General features: G+C 43.8%; 1 protein-coding gene across 6 annotated transcripts in view; it reads right to left on the bottom strand.

Annotated features, from left to right (window-relative positions):
• Tmem39b (transmembrane protein 39B) overlaps positions 1-12,885 on the bottom strand; it is a 29,535-nt gene that overhangs the window by 6,848 nt on the left and 9,802 nt on the right. For all 6 annotated transcript variants that reach the window (XM_042684142.1, XM_042684166.1, XM_042684183.1 and 3 more), the window contains one exon: positions 625-961. In XM_042684142.1, coding sequence (XP_042540076.1) covers positions 625-961 — 337 coding nt within the window. The remainder of the gene's footprint in view (positions 1-624; positions 962-12,885) is intronic.

Raw genomic sequence — 12,885 nt, 5'->3', positions numbered from 1 at the left:
TCTTCTTTTTTTTTTTTTTTGGGGGGGGGGGGTCCGGTCATGGGCCTGAACTCTGGGCCTGGGCACTGTCCCTCAGCTCTTCAACTCAAGGCTAGCGCTCCACCACGTGAGCCATAGCACCACTTCCAGCTTTTTTTTCTGCTTATGTGGTGCTGAGGAATCGAACCCAGGGCCTCATGCATGCAAGGCAAGCGCTCTACCACTGAGCCACCTTCCCAGCCCTTCTTCTCTGCATTCTAAAATGAAGATAGTAGCAGGGTGCTAGATGCTCACACTTGTAATCCTAGCTGCTCAGGATGCTGAGATCTGAAGATCACAGTTGAAAACCAGCTAGGGGAAGGAAAATCCAAAAGCCTAGAAGTGGATCTGTAGCTTAAGTGGTAGAGTGCTAGCCTTGAGCAAAAGAAAAAAGCCCAGGTCCTGAGTTCAAGCCTTAGTATCAGCCCAAAAAACAAAACAAAAAAAAAAACCCAGAAAACTAAAATGGAGTCAGTAGTCATTCCAGGTGTCTAGAAAAGAACTGATAGGATATCCCATAAAAACAGCAGGAAGCAGGAAGGCTTATGTGGGGCAAGCAGCAGGCTAAGGTCTAGGCCAGGCCCTCTCTCTTTTTGGGCTACATACCTTCACAAACCAGACAGGCACAAAGGCCACGTAATAGGCACTTAGCATGGAGCTAACCAGCACTTCCTTCATGCGCCAATTGAAGTCCATCTTGAGGAATTCCACTTCATTGCGAATGAGGCTAGGTGACAGGCAGCAGGCATGGGTGGGCATGGCTTCTGGGCCATAGAGCTGTCGGGTGTGCTGCTTCCATGTTTCACGCAGCGTCAGCAAGTAGTCTCGACTCCTCGCCAAGCCACTGACAGCCTCCCGTGGCCCCATAGAGGCCATGTGATTGAAGAGGTTTGTCTTGCGAAAATCATAGTTCAGCTGCAGAAATGGAATGTACATCCCGAACCTGCTGGGGAAGATGGTGTTGAGGACAGGCCTGACCACAGGCTAGGATCCCAACCCTCAGCTCCAGAGGAGACTATGCTTTTCCTTCTGGGCTATAGTCCTTCTGGATGGTCCATCCAGCTTCCCAGACAATGGCTACTCAACACGTTTTAGCATTGGACTGTGCTAAGGAGCAAGAGATGTATCCCAGCCTCCATGGTCTACTGACAACAAAAAATTATCATAATGGCCCACAATCAGTAGGCACAGTCTGTTTCAGGCACTACACTAAATTCTTTATACATATCCTCTTTTTTTTTCTTTTTTGTAAGTACAATGTACATTAGGTATTGTTATTTTGTCCCTTTTCAGCCAAGGAAGCTGTGGCTCAGAGATATAGTAAGTTACCACCCAAAGTTTACACAAATAGTAAAAAAGTAATAGAACTAGAGGCTGGGAACTGGTGGCTCACACCTACAATCTTAGCTACTCAGACAGCTGAAATCTGAGGACTACAATTTGGAGCCAGCCTGAACAGTCAAATTGGGAAGACTCATCTCTAATTAACCAGCAAAAAGCCAGCAGTGGAGGTGTGGCTCAAATGGTAGAGTGCAAGCCAACTGTAAGCAAAACAGCAGCAAGAGCCTGAGGCTCTGAGTTCAAATCTCAGTACTGGCACAAAAAAGAAAAAGAAATACAGTCAGGGGTCAGACACAACTCTGTGCAGTATCAAAGATCAAGACAAACACTAAAAAATCACTAGTAGTAATTAACAGAATACACAGTACCACCAAATTAAGAGGAATAAGTTGTGCTTTTGAGTGTATACTTGAGAAGCAGATGTTTAGTATGTAGAGAAGAGCAGTTCAGAAACAAATTTTGAACTTTAATAGCACTGAAATGAACCCCTATACAGTACATATCCCTCCCCCTTCAGGGAAGGCTGCAGCTAATAGCAAGGGGTTTTTTGAATGTGTGGTTAGTACAATAAGAAGAGAAAGCTAAATGGACCCATAGCTTGGAAGAATATGGTCAGTCCTCCCAGTATCTGAATTCTACATTGGCAGATTCAACCAATCACCAAATGAAAGTATCTAGGTCAGGCATGGTGGCTATGGAGAAGCTGAGATTTGGGGAAACAATTTGAAGCCAGAACAGACAAAAAGGTAGCAAGATTTCATCTCAACCAATAAGCTGGGCATAGTGGTAAATGAGTATCATCCCAACCACAGAGGGGTATAAAACAGGAAGACAGAGGTCTAGGTTGATCTCAGAAGAAATAAAAATAACCAAAGCAAAAAGGGCTGGGAACACAGCTAAGTGGTAAAGTGCCTGCCTAGCAAGTACAAGGCCCTGAGTGCAAATTCCTGTACTGCCAAAAAAGAAAAAAATCCAGAAATTTATTTTCTGACCTTTACTATTTCTTTTCTATCTCTGAACATCAACAGACTTTTTCTATAGCATTATTCTCTAGAGTACAGCAACTTTTCACACAGAATTTACCTTGCATTAGATATTAAAAGCAATCTTTGTGGTTGTTGTTGCTGTTGGGCTTGGGACTTAAAACAGGACCTGAGTGCTGTCCCTGAGCTTTTTGGCTCAAGGCTAGCGCTCTACCACTTGGAGCCACATTGCCACTTTCATTTATCTGATGGTTAATTGGAGATAAGAGTCTCACAAATTTTCCTGCCCAGGCTGGCTTTGAACTGCAATCCTCAGATCTCAGCCTCCTGAGTAGCTAGGATTACAAGCATGAGCCACCAGCTTAAAAGCAATCTAAAAATAAAAACAGAAAGAAATGTATACACAATATCAAGTACACAGGAACATGTGTGTAGGTAATTTGCATATATCATGGTATCTCATATGACAGACCTAAGCAGACTTGGGACTTTGTCATCAAAATATATGGGGTGGGGCTGGGAAGGTGGTTCAGTGGTAGAGCGCTTACCTTGCATGCTCAAGGCCCTGGGTTTGATTCCTCAGCACCACATAAGCAAAAAGAAAAAAGTCAGAAGTGGTGCTGTGGCTCAGTTGGTAGAGCGCTAGCCTTGAGCTGAAGAGCTGAGAGAAAGCTCCCAGGGCCTGAACTCTGGACCCCCCCCCCAAAAAAAAACCAAAACAAAACATATAGGGTATCCTAGACCAATGCCTTTTAAGATACAGAAGAAGGACTATGATGATAAAAAGTATAGGGCTAGGAATGTGGCTTAGTGGTAGAGTACTCACCTACCATGCATGAAGCCCTGGGTTCAATTCCTCAGTACTACATAAACAGAAAAAGCCAAAGTGGCGCTGTGGCTTAAGTGGTAGAGTGCTAGCCTTGAGCAAAAGAGCCTCAGAGACAGTGCCCAGGCCAAGTTCAAGCCCCAGGACTGGCAAAAAAAAAAGTGGGCCCAGCCAGGCACTGGTAGCTCATGCCTGTAATCCTAGCTATTCAGGAAGCTGAGATCTGAGAATCATAGTTCAAAGCCAGCCCAAGCAGGAAAGTCCGTGAGACTCTTATCTCAGATTAGTCACCATAAAAACTGGAAATAAAGATGTGGCTCAAGTGGTAGAGTGCTAGCTTTGAGCAAAGAAGCTCAGGGACAGCAACCAGACCCTGCTTTCAATTCTCATGACTGAGGGCTGGGAAGGTGGCTCAGTGGTAGAGCACTTGCCTTGCATGCCTGAGGCCCTGGGTTCGATTCCTCAGCACCACATAAGCAAAAAGTAAAAAAAGCCGGAAGTGGCGCTGTGTCTCAAGTGGTAAAGCGCTAGCCTTGAGCTGAAGAGCTGAGGGACAGCGCCCAGGCCCAGAGTTCAGGCCCCACGACCGGACCCCCCAAAAAAAAACCAAAACCAAAATCAAACCTCATGACTGGCATAAATAAAAAAAGTGGGCATATCATAGTAGGTATTTACAAGTATTCTCCCCTCCCTTATTTTAACTTGGGGTTACCCATTTTCTCTGGGTGTCTAGAATTATATAGACCCCAAAAGGGTCCCTGGGCTGTACCCAGGTTAGGGCCAGATTCTAAGATTATCATTTGAGCTACATCTATACCCATTTATGTTATTTTTCAAATAGGGTTAACATTTATGTCCAGGCTAGCCTGGATCATAATCCTATTTACATTTCCCAGGTAACTGGAATATCAGTTTGAATATTGGATATTGAATATTGGATATTGTTTGAAATAAAAATCTCATGGACTTTTTACCTGGGCTGCCCTTGAACTTCAATTTTCTTGATCTCTGCCTCCCAGGTAACTAGGATTACAGATGTAAGATGCTGCACCCAATTCAATGACATTGCTTTTCTTTTTTTTTTGGGTCCAGTCGTGGGGCCTGTACTCTGGGCCTGGGTGCTGTCCCTCAGCTCTTCAGCTCAAGGCTAGCCCTCTACCACTTGAGCCACAGCACCACTTCTGACTTTTTTCTTTTTGCTTATGTGGTGCTGAGGAATCGAACCCAGGGCCTTGAGCATGCAAGGCAAGCGCTCTACCACTGAGCCACCTTCCCAGCCCCTTGCTTTTCTTTTTTTTTGGGTCCGGTCGTGGGGCCTGAACTCTGGGCCTGGGCACTGTCCCTCAGCTCTTCAGTTCAAGGCTAGCGCTCTACCACTTGAGCCACAGCGCCACTTCCGGCTTTTTTCTTATGTGGTGCTGAGGAATTGAACCCAGGGCCTTGAGCATGCAAGGCAAGCGCTCTACCACTGAGTCACCTTCCCAGCCCTTGCTTTTCTTTTTTTTAAGTTAATTTACTTTATTGTAATTATAGAGGTTACGTACAGAGGGCTTACAATTACATGAATCAGGTAATGAGTACATTTCCTTTCATATAGTGTTCTCTGTTCCCTCATTCTCTCCCAGTCCCTCCCTCCTCTCTCTACCCACAAGTTGTATAGTCCACTTTCATCAATGTGAGCTCCACTGCTGCACTTTTTCACTTTTCAATTACTTATTTATTTCCATCCTGGGGCTTGAATTCAGGGCCTACATGCTGTCTCTGAGCCTAGGAAGGCTAGCATTCTACCACTTGAGGCACAGCGCCACTTCTGGCTTTAGTTTGTTGGAGAAAAGAGTCTGAGAGGGACTTCTCTAGACTTCAAACTGTGATACTTAGATCTCAGCCTCCCGAGTAGCTAGGATTACAGATGTGAGCCAACAGTTCCCAGCTCAATGATATTTCTTAATAACGTTTTATTGTTTTCTGGTATGCTGAGAAGTGATAGATTTTTGGGGGGAAGTAAGTTACACTGGGCTTTTGTTTTCCACTCTATAAAACAGGAATGCTGGGGTTGGGAATGTGGCTTACTGGTAGAGTGCTTGCTTAGCATGCATGAAGCCTTGGGTTCTATTCCTCAGAACCACATAAACAGAAAAAGCTGGAAGTGGTGCTGTGTCTCAAGTAATAGAACACAAGCCTTGAGCATAGAGAGGATCAAGGACACTTCCCACTTCTTGGAGTTCAAGCTCCAGGACCAGAGAAGAAGAAAAAGAAAAAGAAAAACACGAACAGAAATGCTACCATCTTCCCTGGAAGTTAAGGAAGATATTTTGCTGGGCACTACAGGCTCATTCTTGTAATCCTAGCTACTTAGGAGGCTAAGATTTGAGGGTCATAATTTAAAGCCATTCTGGGCAGGAAAGTCCATGAGACTCTTATTTCCAATTAACCCCCAAAAAGCTAGAAGTGGAAATTATGGCTTAACTGGTAGAGGCACCAGCCTTGAACCAAAAAAACTAAGGGATAGCTGGGCTCTGGTGGCTTATGCCTGTAATTCTAGCTATGCAGAAGCTGAGATCTGAGGATCGTGGTTCAAAGACCGCCCAGACAGGGGCCGGGTGCTGGTGGCTCACGCCTGTAATCCTAGCTACTCAGGAGGCTGAGATCTGAAGATCGCGGTTCAAAGCCAGCCCGGGCAGGAGAGACCGTGAGACTCCTATCACCAATAAACCACCAGAAAACCGGAAGTGGCGCTGTAGCTCAAGTGGTAGAGCGCTCGCCTTGAGCTGAAGAGCTGAGGGACAGCGCCCAGGCCCAGAGTTCAAGCCCCACGACTGACAAAAAAAAAAGACAGCCCAGACAGGAAAGGCCATAAGACTCTTATCTCCCATTAACCACCAGAAGGCTGCAAGTAGCATTGTGGGGCAAAGTGGTAAAACACTAGACTGAACAAAAAGAGCTCAGGGACAATGCCCAAGCTCTGAGTTTAAGCTTTAATACCAGCACAAAACAAAAAATAAACCCAAGGTGCAAAAACAAAATAAAAATTATCTTGGAGCTATGTTTCCAGATGAGGAGGAAACTATTATCTAGAACAGAAATTTCCAATAGAAATATGACAGTCACATAGGTAATCTAAAATTTTCTAGTAGCCATGTGAAGAGACGAAATTAATTTTAATATTCTATTTTTATAATTTTTATAATTCAGCATATAGAAAACAATTCAACATATATATATATTTATTATACATATGTGTTTTTGTCGGTCGTGGGGCTTGAACTCTGGATCTGGGTGCTGTCTCTGAGCTCTTCAGCTCAAGGCTAGTGCTCTATCACTTGAGCCACAGAGCCATTTCTGTTTTCCTGGTAGTTAACTGAAGAGTCTCAGAGACTTTCCTGCTTGGGCTGGCTTTGAACCATGATCTTCAGATCTCAGCCTCCTGAGTATTTAGGATTACAGGTGTAAGCCACTGGCACCTGGCTAACATATAATAAATATTAATATTTTGCTTTTTTCCCTTATTTGTATTAAGTCTTCAGAATCTGGCATTTAGTATTTTATAGTTACAGCACATCTCAATTCAGAGTACCTTATTTTCAAGTAGCAAATAGCCACAGGCAGTTAGCGGTTACTAAGCTACACTATATAGATTCAGAATAAGACAGGATGCTTTAAGGGTCAGAACTTATTTTCCCAGCATAACCCACATTAGATTCTAGTTTAAAAGTATACATATTTATTTATTTAATTAATTTTTGGGTCTGGTTGTAGAGTCTGAACTCTGGGCCTGCGTGCTGTCCCTCAGCTCTTCAGCTCAAGGCTAGCGCTGTACCACTTGAGCCACAGTGCCACTTCCGGCTTTTTTCTGCTTATGTGGTGCTGAGGAATCAAACCCAGGGCCTCATGCATGCGAGGCAAGCACTCTACCTCTGAGCCAACTTCCCAGCCCCAAAAGTATACATATTTAATAGAGGATGAAAGTGAGAAGCAATGCTGAGCAAATGAGAGTAAAGAAAAACCTATATTTATAAGTCAGTCCTTTTATTTCTACTAACCTCACACCGTTCCCTGAACGATTCTTTACAGATACTGAATATACCATGTGAGAAGAATAGAGGTCTATAATGGCAGTATCTTGAAGTAACATCCTTCCTTGCTTTCTGACTTATGGGTCCACTGCCTGACTATTAGCACTTCACTCAAAGCCTGCCAGTATACTACCCAGGCCCGTAGACCGCCCACTCAAACTTTCTACCTACTGAAACAATGGCAGAAAGAGAGAGAAAAAACATACTCCTACTATTCAGCCCTTCATTCTTAAATATAAATAAACCAAAGAAAATAACTTTACTTGGAAAATTATCAGCATGAAAGAGAAACACTGACTTCAGTGGAAAGATAAATTGAGGGAATATAAAAAGATTTTAAAAATCAGAACAGGGCTGGGTTCTGTAATCTTAGCTATTCAGGAGGCTGAGATCTGAGGATCACGGTTCAAAGCCAGCCTGGGCAGGAAAGGCTGTGGAACTCTCATCACCAATAAGCTACTAGAAAACTGGAAGTGACACTGTGGCTCAAATGGTAGAGCACTAGCCTTGAGCTGAAGAGCTGAGGGACAGCATCCAGGCCCAGAGTTCAAGCCCCACAACCAACAGCAGCAGCAGCAGCAGCAGGTGGAAGAGGAGGAAAGGGAGGAGGAGGAGGAAGAGGAGAAGGAATAAGAAGAGATGATTATGAGAAAAACAACAAAAACACCAGAAAATAAGAATGTGGCTTAGTGGTAGAATGCTTGCATGCATGGAGCCCAATTTCTCAGTACCACATAAACAGAAAAAGCTGGAAATGGCGCTGTGGCTCAAGTGGTAGAGTGTTTGCCTTGAACAATAGCTCTGGGGCAGTGCCCAGGCCCAGAGTTCAAGTCCTACGACCAATCCCGCTCCCCCCCCCAAAAAAAATATTGGAAAGGGCTGGGTGCTGGTGGCTCACATCTGTAATCCTAGCAACTAAGGAGACTGAGATCTGAGGATTGTGGTTTGAAGCCAGCTTGGGCAGGAAAGTCTGTTAGACTCTTATCTCCAATGAACCACCAGGAAACTTGAAGTGGTACTGTGGCTCAAGGCTAGAGCACTAGCCTTGAGCTGAAGAGCTGAGGGACAGTGCCTAGGCCCTGAATTCAAGCCCCACAACCAACAAAAAACTGGAAGATTCTGGGCATTGGTGACTCCTGCCTGTAATAATCTGAAGAATCATGGTTCTAAACTAACCTGAAAAAAATCTGAGTGATGGGCTGGGAAGGTGGCTCAGTGGTAGAGCGCCTGCCTTGCATGCATGAGGCCCTGGGTTCGATTCCTCAGTACCACATAAGCAAAAAGAAAAAAAAGCAGGAAGTGGCGATGTGGCTCAAGTGGTAGAGCACTAGCCTTGAGCTGAAAAGCTGAGGGACAGCGCCCAGGCCCAGAGTTCAGGCCCCACGACCGGACCCCCCCCCCCCAAAAAAAAAAAAATCTGAGTGACCTCTCCAAAATAACTAGGGCTAGGGGTATGGCTCAAATGATAGAGCAGAAACCAAGCAAGCAAGCCAAATTCGAGTATGAGGCCTTGAGTTTCCCTGTACCAGCAAAAAAAAAACCAAAAAAAAGTTGGAAGATAAAGTTAAGGAAATCTTTCTCTGAAGGTGAGAGAAAGTGAGAGAGAAGGACAGGGAAGAAGGGAGGGAAGAAAAAGAAAGGGAGAAAAAGAGGGAAGAAGAGAGGAGGAAGAGAGAGAAGGAAAAAGAAAATATGAAGTCAATGTAAGAGAGAGATGATCAACCTGTAAGGTCTAGAACGGAAGTTCCAGAGAGATCAGAAAAAAACATCAAGGAAGATATGAAAGAAGTAATAGGAGAAAATTTCCCTGAGTTGAAAAACTATCCAAATCTCCAGGTTGAAAAAAGCACTAGAAGCTGGGTTCTGATGGTTCACGCCTGTAATCCTAGCTACTCAGATGGCTGAGATCTGAGGATCGTGGTTCAAAGCCAGCCTGGGCAGGAAAGTTCATGAGATGCTTATCTCCAATAAACCACTAGAAAACTGGAAGTGGCACTGTGGCTCAAGTGCTGGTGTGCTCGCCTTGAGCTGAACAGTGCAGGGACAGCGCCCAAGCCCAGAGTTCAAGCCCCACGACCAACAAAAAGAAAAAAGAAAAGAAAAAGTAATGTATAAGCAACTGGAATCAAATTGGTATTAAACGTCTCATTAGCAACACTGGATGCTAGAGGCAATATAACAACAAAACCTGAGACAAAGTATGAATTTGAACTTTGAAATCTATATTTAGTTGAACTGTCAGTCAAGTATGAAGGCAGAATAAAGACATTTTTAGACATGTGAGGAGTCAGAAAGCATATATATGCTTCCCAAATACCCAGTGTTAAAGAAATTACCTGATAATGCACTCCAGCAAAATAAGTGAGAAAATCAAGAAAGATCAAGACATGGGATCCAGGAAAGGGATCCAACACTGGAGGGCAATGAAGGGAAGTCCCAGGCTGAGTGTTGTGCAGCAGGCTTAAAGAGGAACCACTCCAGACTGGGGCAGGAGGATGGAGGCCTTCAGGAGGAATGTCTTTGGGGCAAGGGGGTAATGGACTCCAGGCAACAGGTAGCATGATTGAGAGGCTGGATAAACTTGAGGATATGTTGAAGGACCATCATTCTTTTGTCAACAAGAAAAAAGAAAGGCAATTAGGAACTCCAAGAAAAATCAAAAGCTACGTAAGAAAGTTACAATCTAAATATGAAGAAAAGTAAAATACAACATGATTCTAAACAATTGATGAAATGTAAGAAGAGAAACCATTTGACTGTGATACTAGGAATATCTTCTTCAAGAGGCCCAAGATTGTAACAATAATTATAAAGAATGTCATTTATGTCCATTACTGGGCCCTGTAGTGAATGACATTTTTACATATGTAGGTATAGTAATGATACTTAAAACATGTTTAATTTTAGATTTAGCCTTAGACAAAGAATGGAAAAATGGTTATATAGGAGAATATGAATGTAAGCTTAACAATGTAAGAATACTGTTTCCAGGAAATAAGAGGAAAAATGGGGGATGGAAGGAAATGGGTAGGGTGGGCAGGGTTCTTTTTTTTTTTTTTTTTCCATTTGCCAGTTCATTTGCTTAAACTCAGGGCCTGCACTCTGTTCTTGAGCCACTCTGTGCTCAAGGCTAGAGCTCTACCATCTGAGCCATAGCACCACTTTCAGCTTTTTCTGTTTATGTAGTACTGCAGAATTGAACCAAGAGCTTCATGCATGCTAGGCAAGCACTCTACCAAAGCCACATTCCCAGCCCAGCCCATGGTTAGGGTTCTTGGTTTTTTTTTTTTTTTTTTGGGTCCGGTTGTGGGGCCTGAACTCTGGGCCTGGGTGCTGTCCCTCAGCTCTTCAGCTCAAGGCTAGCGCTCTACCACTTGAGTCACAGCACCACTTCCGGCTTTTTTCTTTTTGCTTATGTGGTGCTGAGGAATCGAACCCAGGGCCTCAGGCATGCAAGGCAAGCGCTCTACCACTGAGCCACCTTCCCAGCCCCTCTTGGTTGTTTTTTTGTTTTGTTGGTCGTGGGGCTTAAACTCTGGGCCTGGGTGCTGTCCCTCAGCTCAAGACAAGCGCTCTACCACTTGAGCCACAGTACCACTTCTGGTTTTCTGGTGTTTTATTGGAGATAAGAGTCTCATGGTCTTTCCTGCCCAGGCTGGCTTTGAATCACAATCCTCAGATCTCAGCCTCCTGAGTAGATAGGATTACAGGGGTGAGCCACCAGTGTCCGGTATGGGTAGAGTTCTTAATATTTATTTTGCCTAGAAGTATTCTAAATTCCATTGCTGGTGGAATAAAAAAAATATTTTTCTTTGTGATGTTTGAAATGAAATCCAGGGTCTTATTCATGGTAAGCAAGTAGCAAGCTCTCAACCACTGAACTACATCACCAGCCACTAGCATACTTCTGTTATGGACAAAGGCAATAAAGAAAACACTGAAAATAATAGTTATCAAATATTTACAATAGTTATTTGTGGAAGGTGAGCTAAATCATCACATATTATTGTAGTGAATCAAGGTGCTTTACTTGTGTTGTATATGGTACGCTTGCATATTTTCTGAATATTTATCCAGGATATACAAGAAACCACAATCACTGGTTATTACCTCTTGGAACAGACACTGGATGGCTAGGAAGCAGCAGGCAAGAGGAGACTTTTATTCCCTAAACTTTTTGAATTTTAATTATGAGAACCTTTATTTAATGATAAAGTCACTAAATCAACTTTGAGGGGGAGGTTACTAGGATTTGAACTCCAAGCCTTGAGTTGTAGAAAAATGTTCTACCATATGAGCCACAACTCCAGCCCTACCAAATTTTTTCCATTATTGGGTTTTAAATTTAGGAGCCTTGAGCTTGCTAGCCAGACATTTCACTGCTGAGCCACACCTCTAGCCCTTTTAGTGCATGTGCTAGTACTAGCTAGGGCTTGAAGTCAGGGCCTCAAGCTCTCTCATGGCTGGGCTCTGTCATCTGAGCCACTATTCACTTTTTGCAAGTTATTGGGAGATATATCTCACTGGCTTTAAACCACAATTCTCAGATCTCAGCTTTCCAAGTAGCTAAAATAATATGTGTGAGCCACTGGCATCTACTTTATATTCATAATTTTTGAGATAGGGTCTTGCCTCTTGTGATAGTCCTTACCTAGACCACAATCCCTTATTTAGGCTTTTCACATGCTAGACATGTGTTATCATGCCCAGCTTCTGTTGAGGTGGAATCTTATAAATTTTTCTAACAGAGTTGGTCTCAAACCCTGATCTTCTCCGTTTTAGCCTGCCAGGTAGCTAGGATTACAAATATGAGCCCCAAGCACTTGGCTCTGCTTTGGTTTTTTTTTTTTTTTTTTTTTTTTTGGGTCCGGTCCTGGGGCCTGAACTCTGGGCCTGGGCACTGTCCCTCAGCTCTTCAGCTCAAGGCTAGTGCTCTACCACTTGAGTCACAGCGCCACTTCCGGCTTTTTTCTTTTTGCTTATGTGGTGCTGAGGAATCGAACCCAGGGCCTCTGGCATGCAAGGCATGCTCTCTACCACTGAGCCACCTTCCCAGCCCCATGCTCTGGTTATTTTTAAGATAAGGTCTTGTTTCTCATCCAGACCACTTTATTTATTTTTTTTTAATTTTTTTTTTTGGGTCCGGTCGTGGGACCTGAACTCTGGGCCTGGGCACTGTCCCCCAGCTCTTCAGCTCAAGGCTAGCGCTCTACCACTTGAGCCACAGCGCCACTTCTTGCTTTTTTCTTTTTGCTTATGTGGTGCTGAGGAATAGAACCCAGGGACTCAGGCATGCAAGGCAAGCGCTCTACCACTGAGCCACCTTCCCAGACCACTTTAGACAGTGATCCTTCTATTTATGCTTGCTGTAGCTGAAAAAGCAAGAATAAACCACCATGTCCAGCTTTTTCTGTTGAGTTTAGGATTCAGGAACTTTTTGCCCAGGCTGGCCTTGAATGATGATCCTCCCCAATCTTAGCCTCTGGAGTAGCTAGGATTACAGGTACGAGCCATCGCAATTTAAATAAAACTTTAAGGTAGTAAAATAAAAACAGAGCCAGGCATTGGTGGCTAACATCTGTAATCCTAGTTACTCAGGAGGCTGAGATTTGAAGATCTTGGTTCAAAGCCAGCCCAGGCAGGA

The sequence above is a fragment of the Dipodomys spectabilis genome, unplaced genomic scaffold, assembly GCF_019054845.1.
Source record: "Dipodomys spectabilis isolate Male_0828 unplaced genomic scaffold, ASM1905484v1 ptg000002l, whole genome shotgun sequence".
Classification (NCBI taxonomy): Eukaryota; Metazoa; Chordata; class Mammalia; order Rodentia; family Heteromyidae; genus Dipodomys; species Dipodomys spectabilis.
The sequence above is the reverse complement of the archived record's forward strand: the minus strand, read 5'-3'. Positions and strand labels throughout refer to the sequence as shown.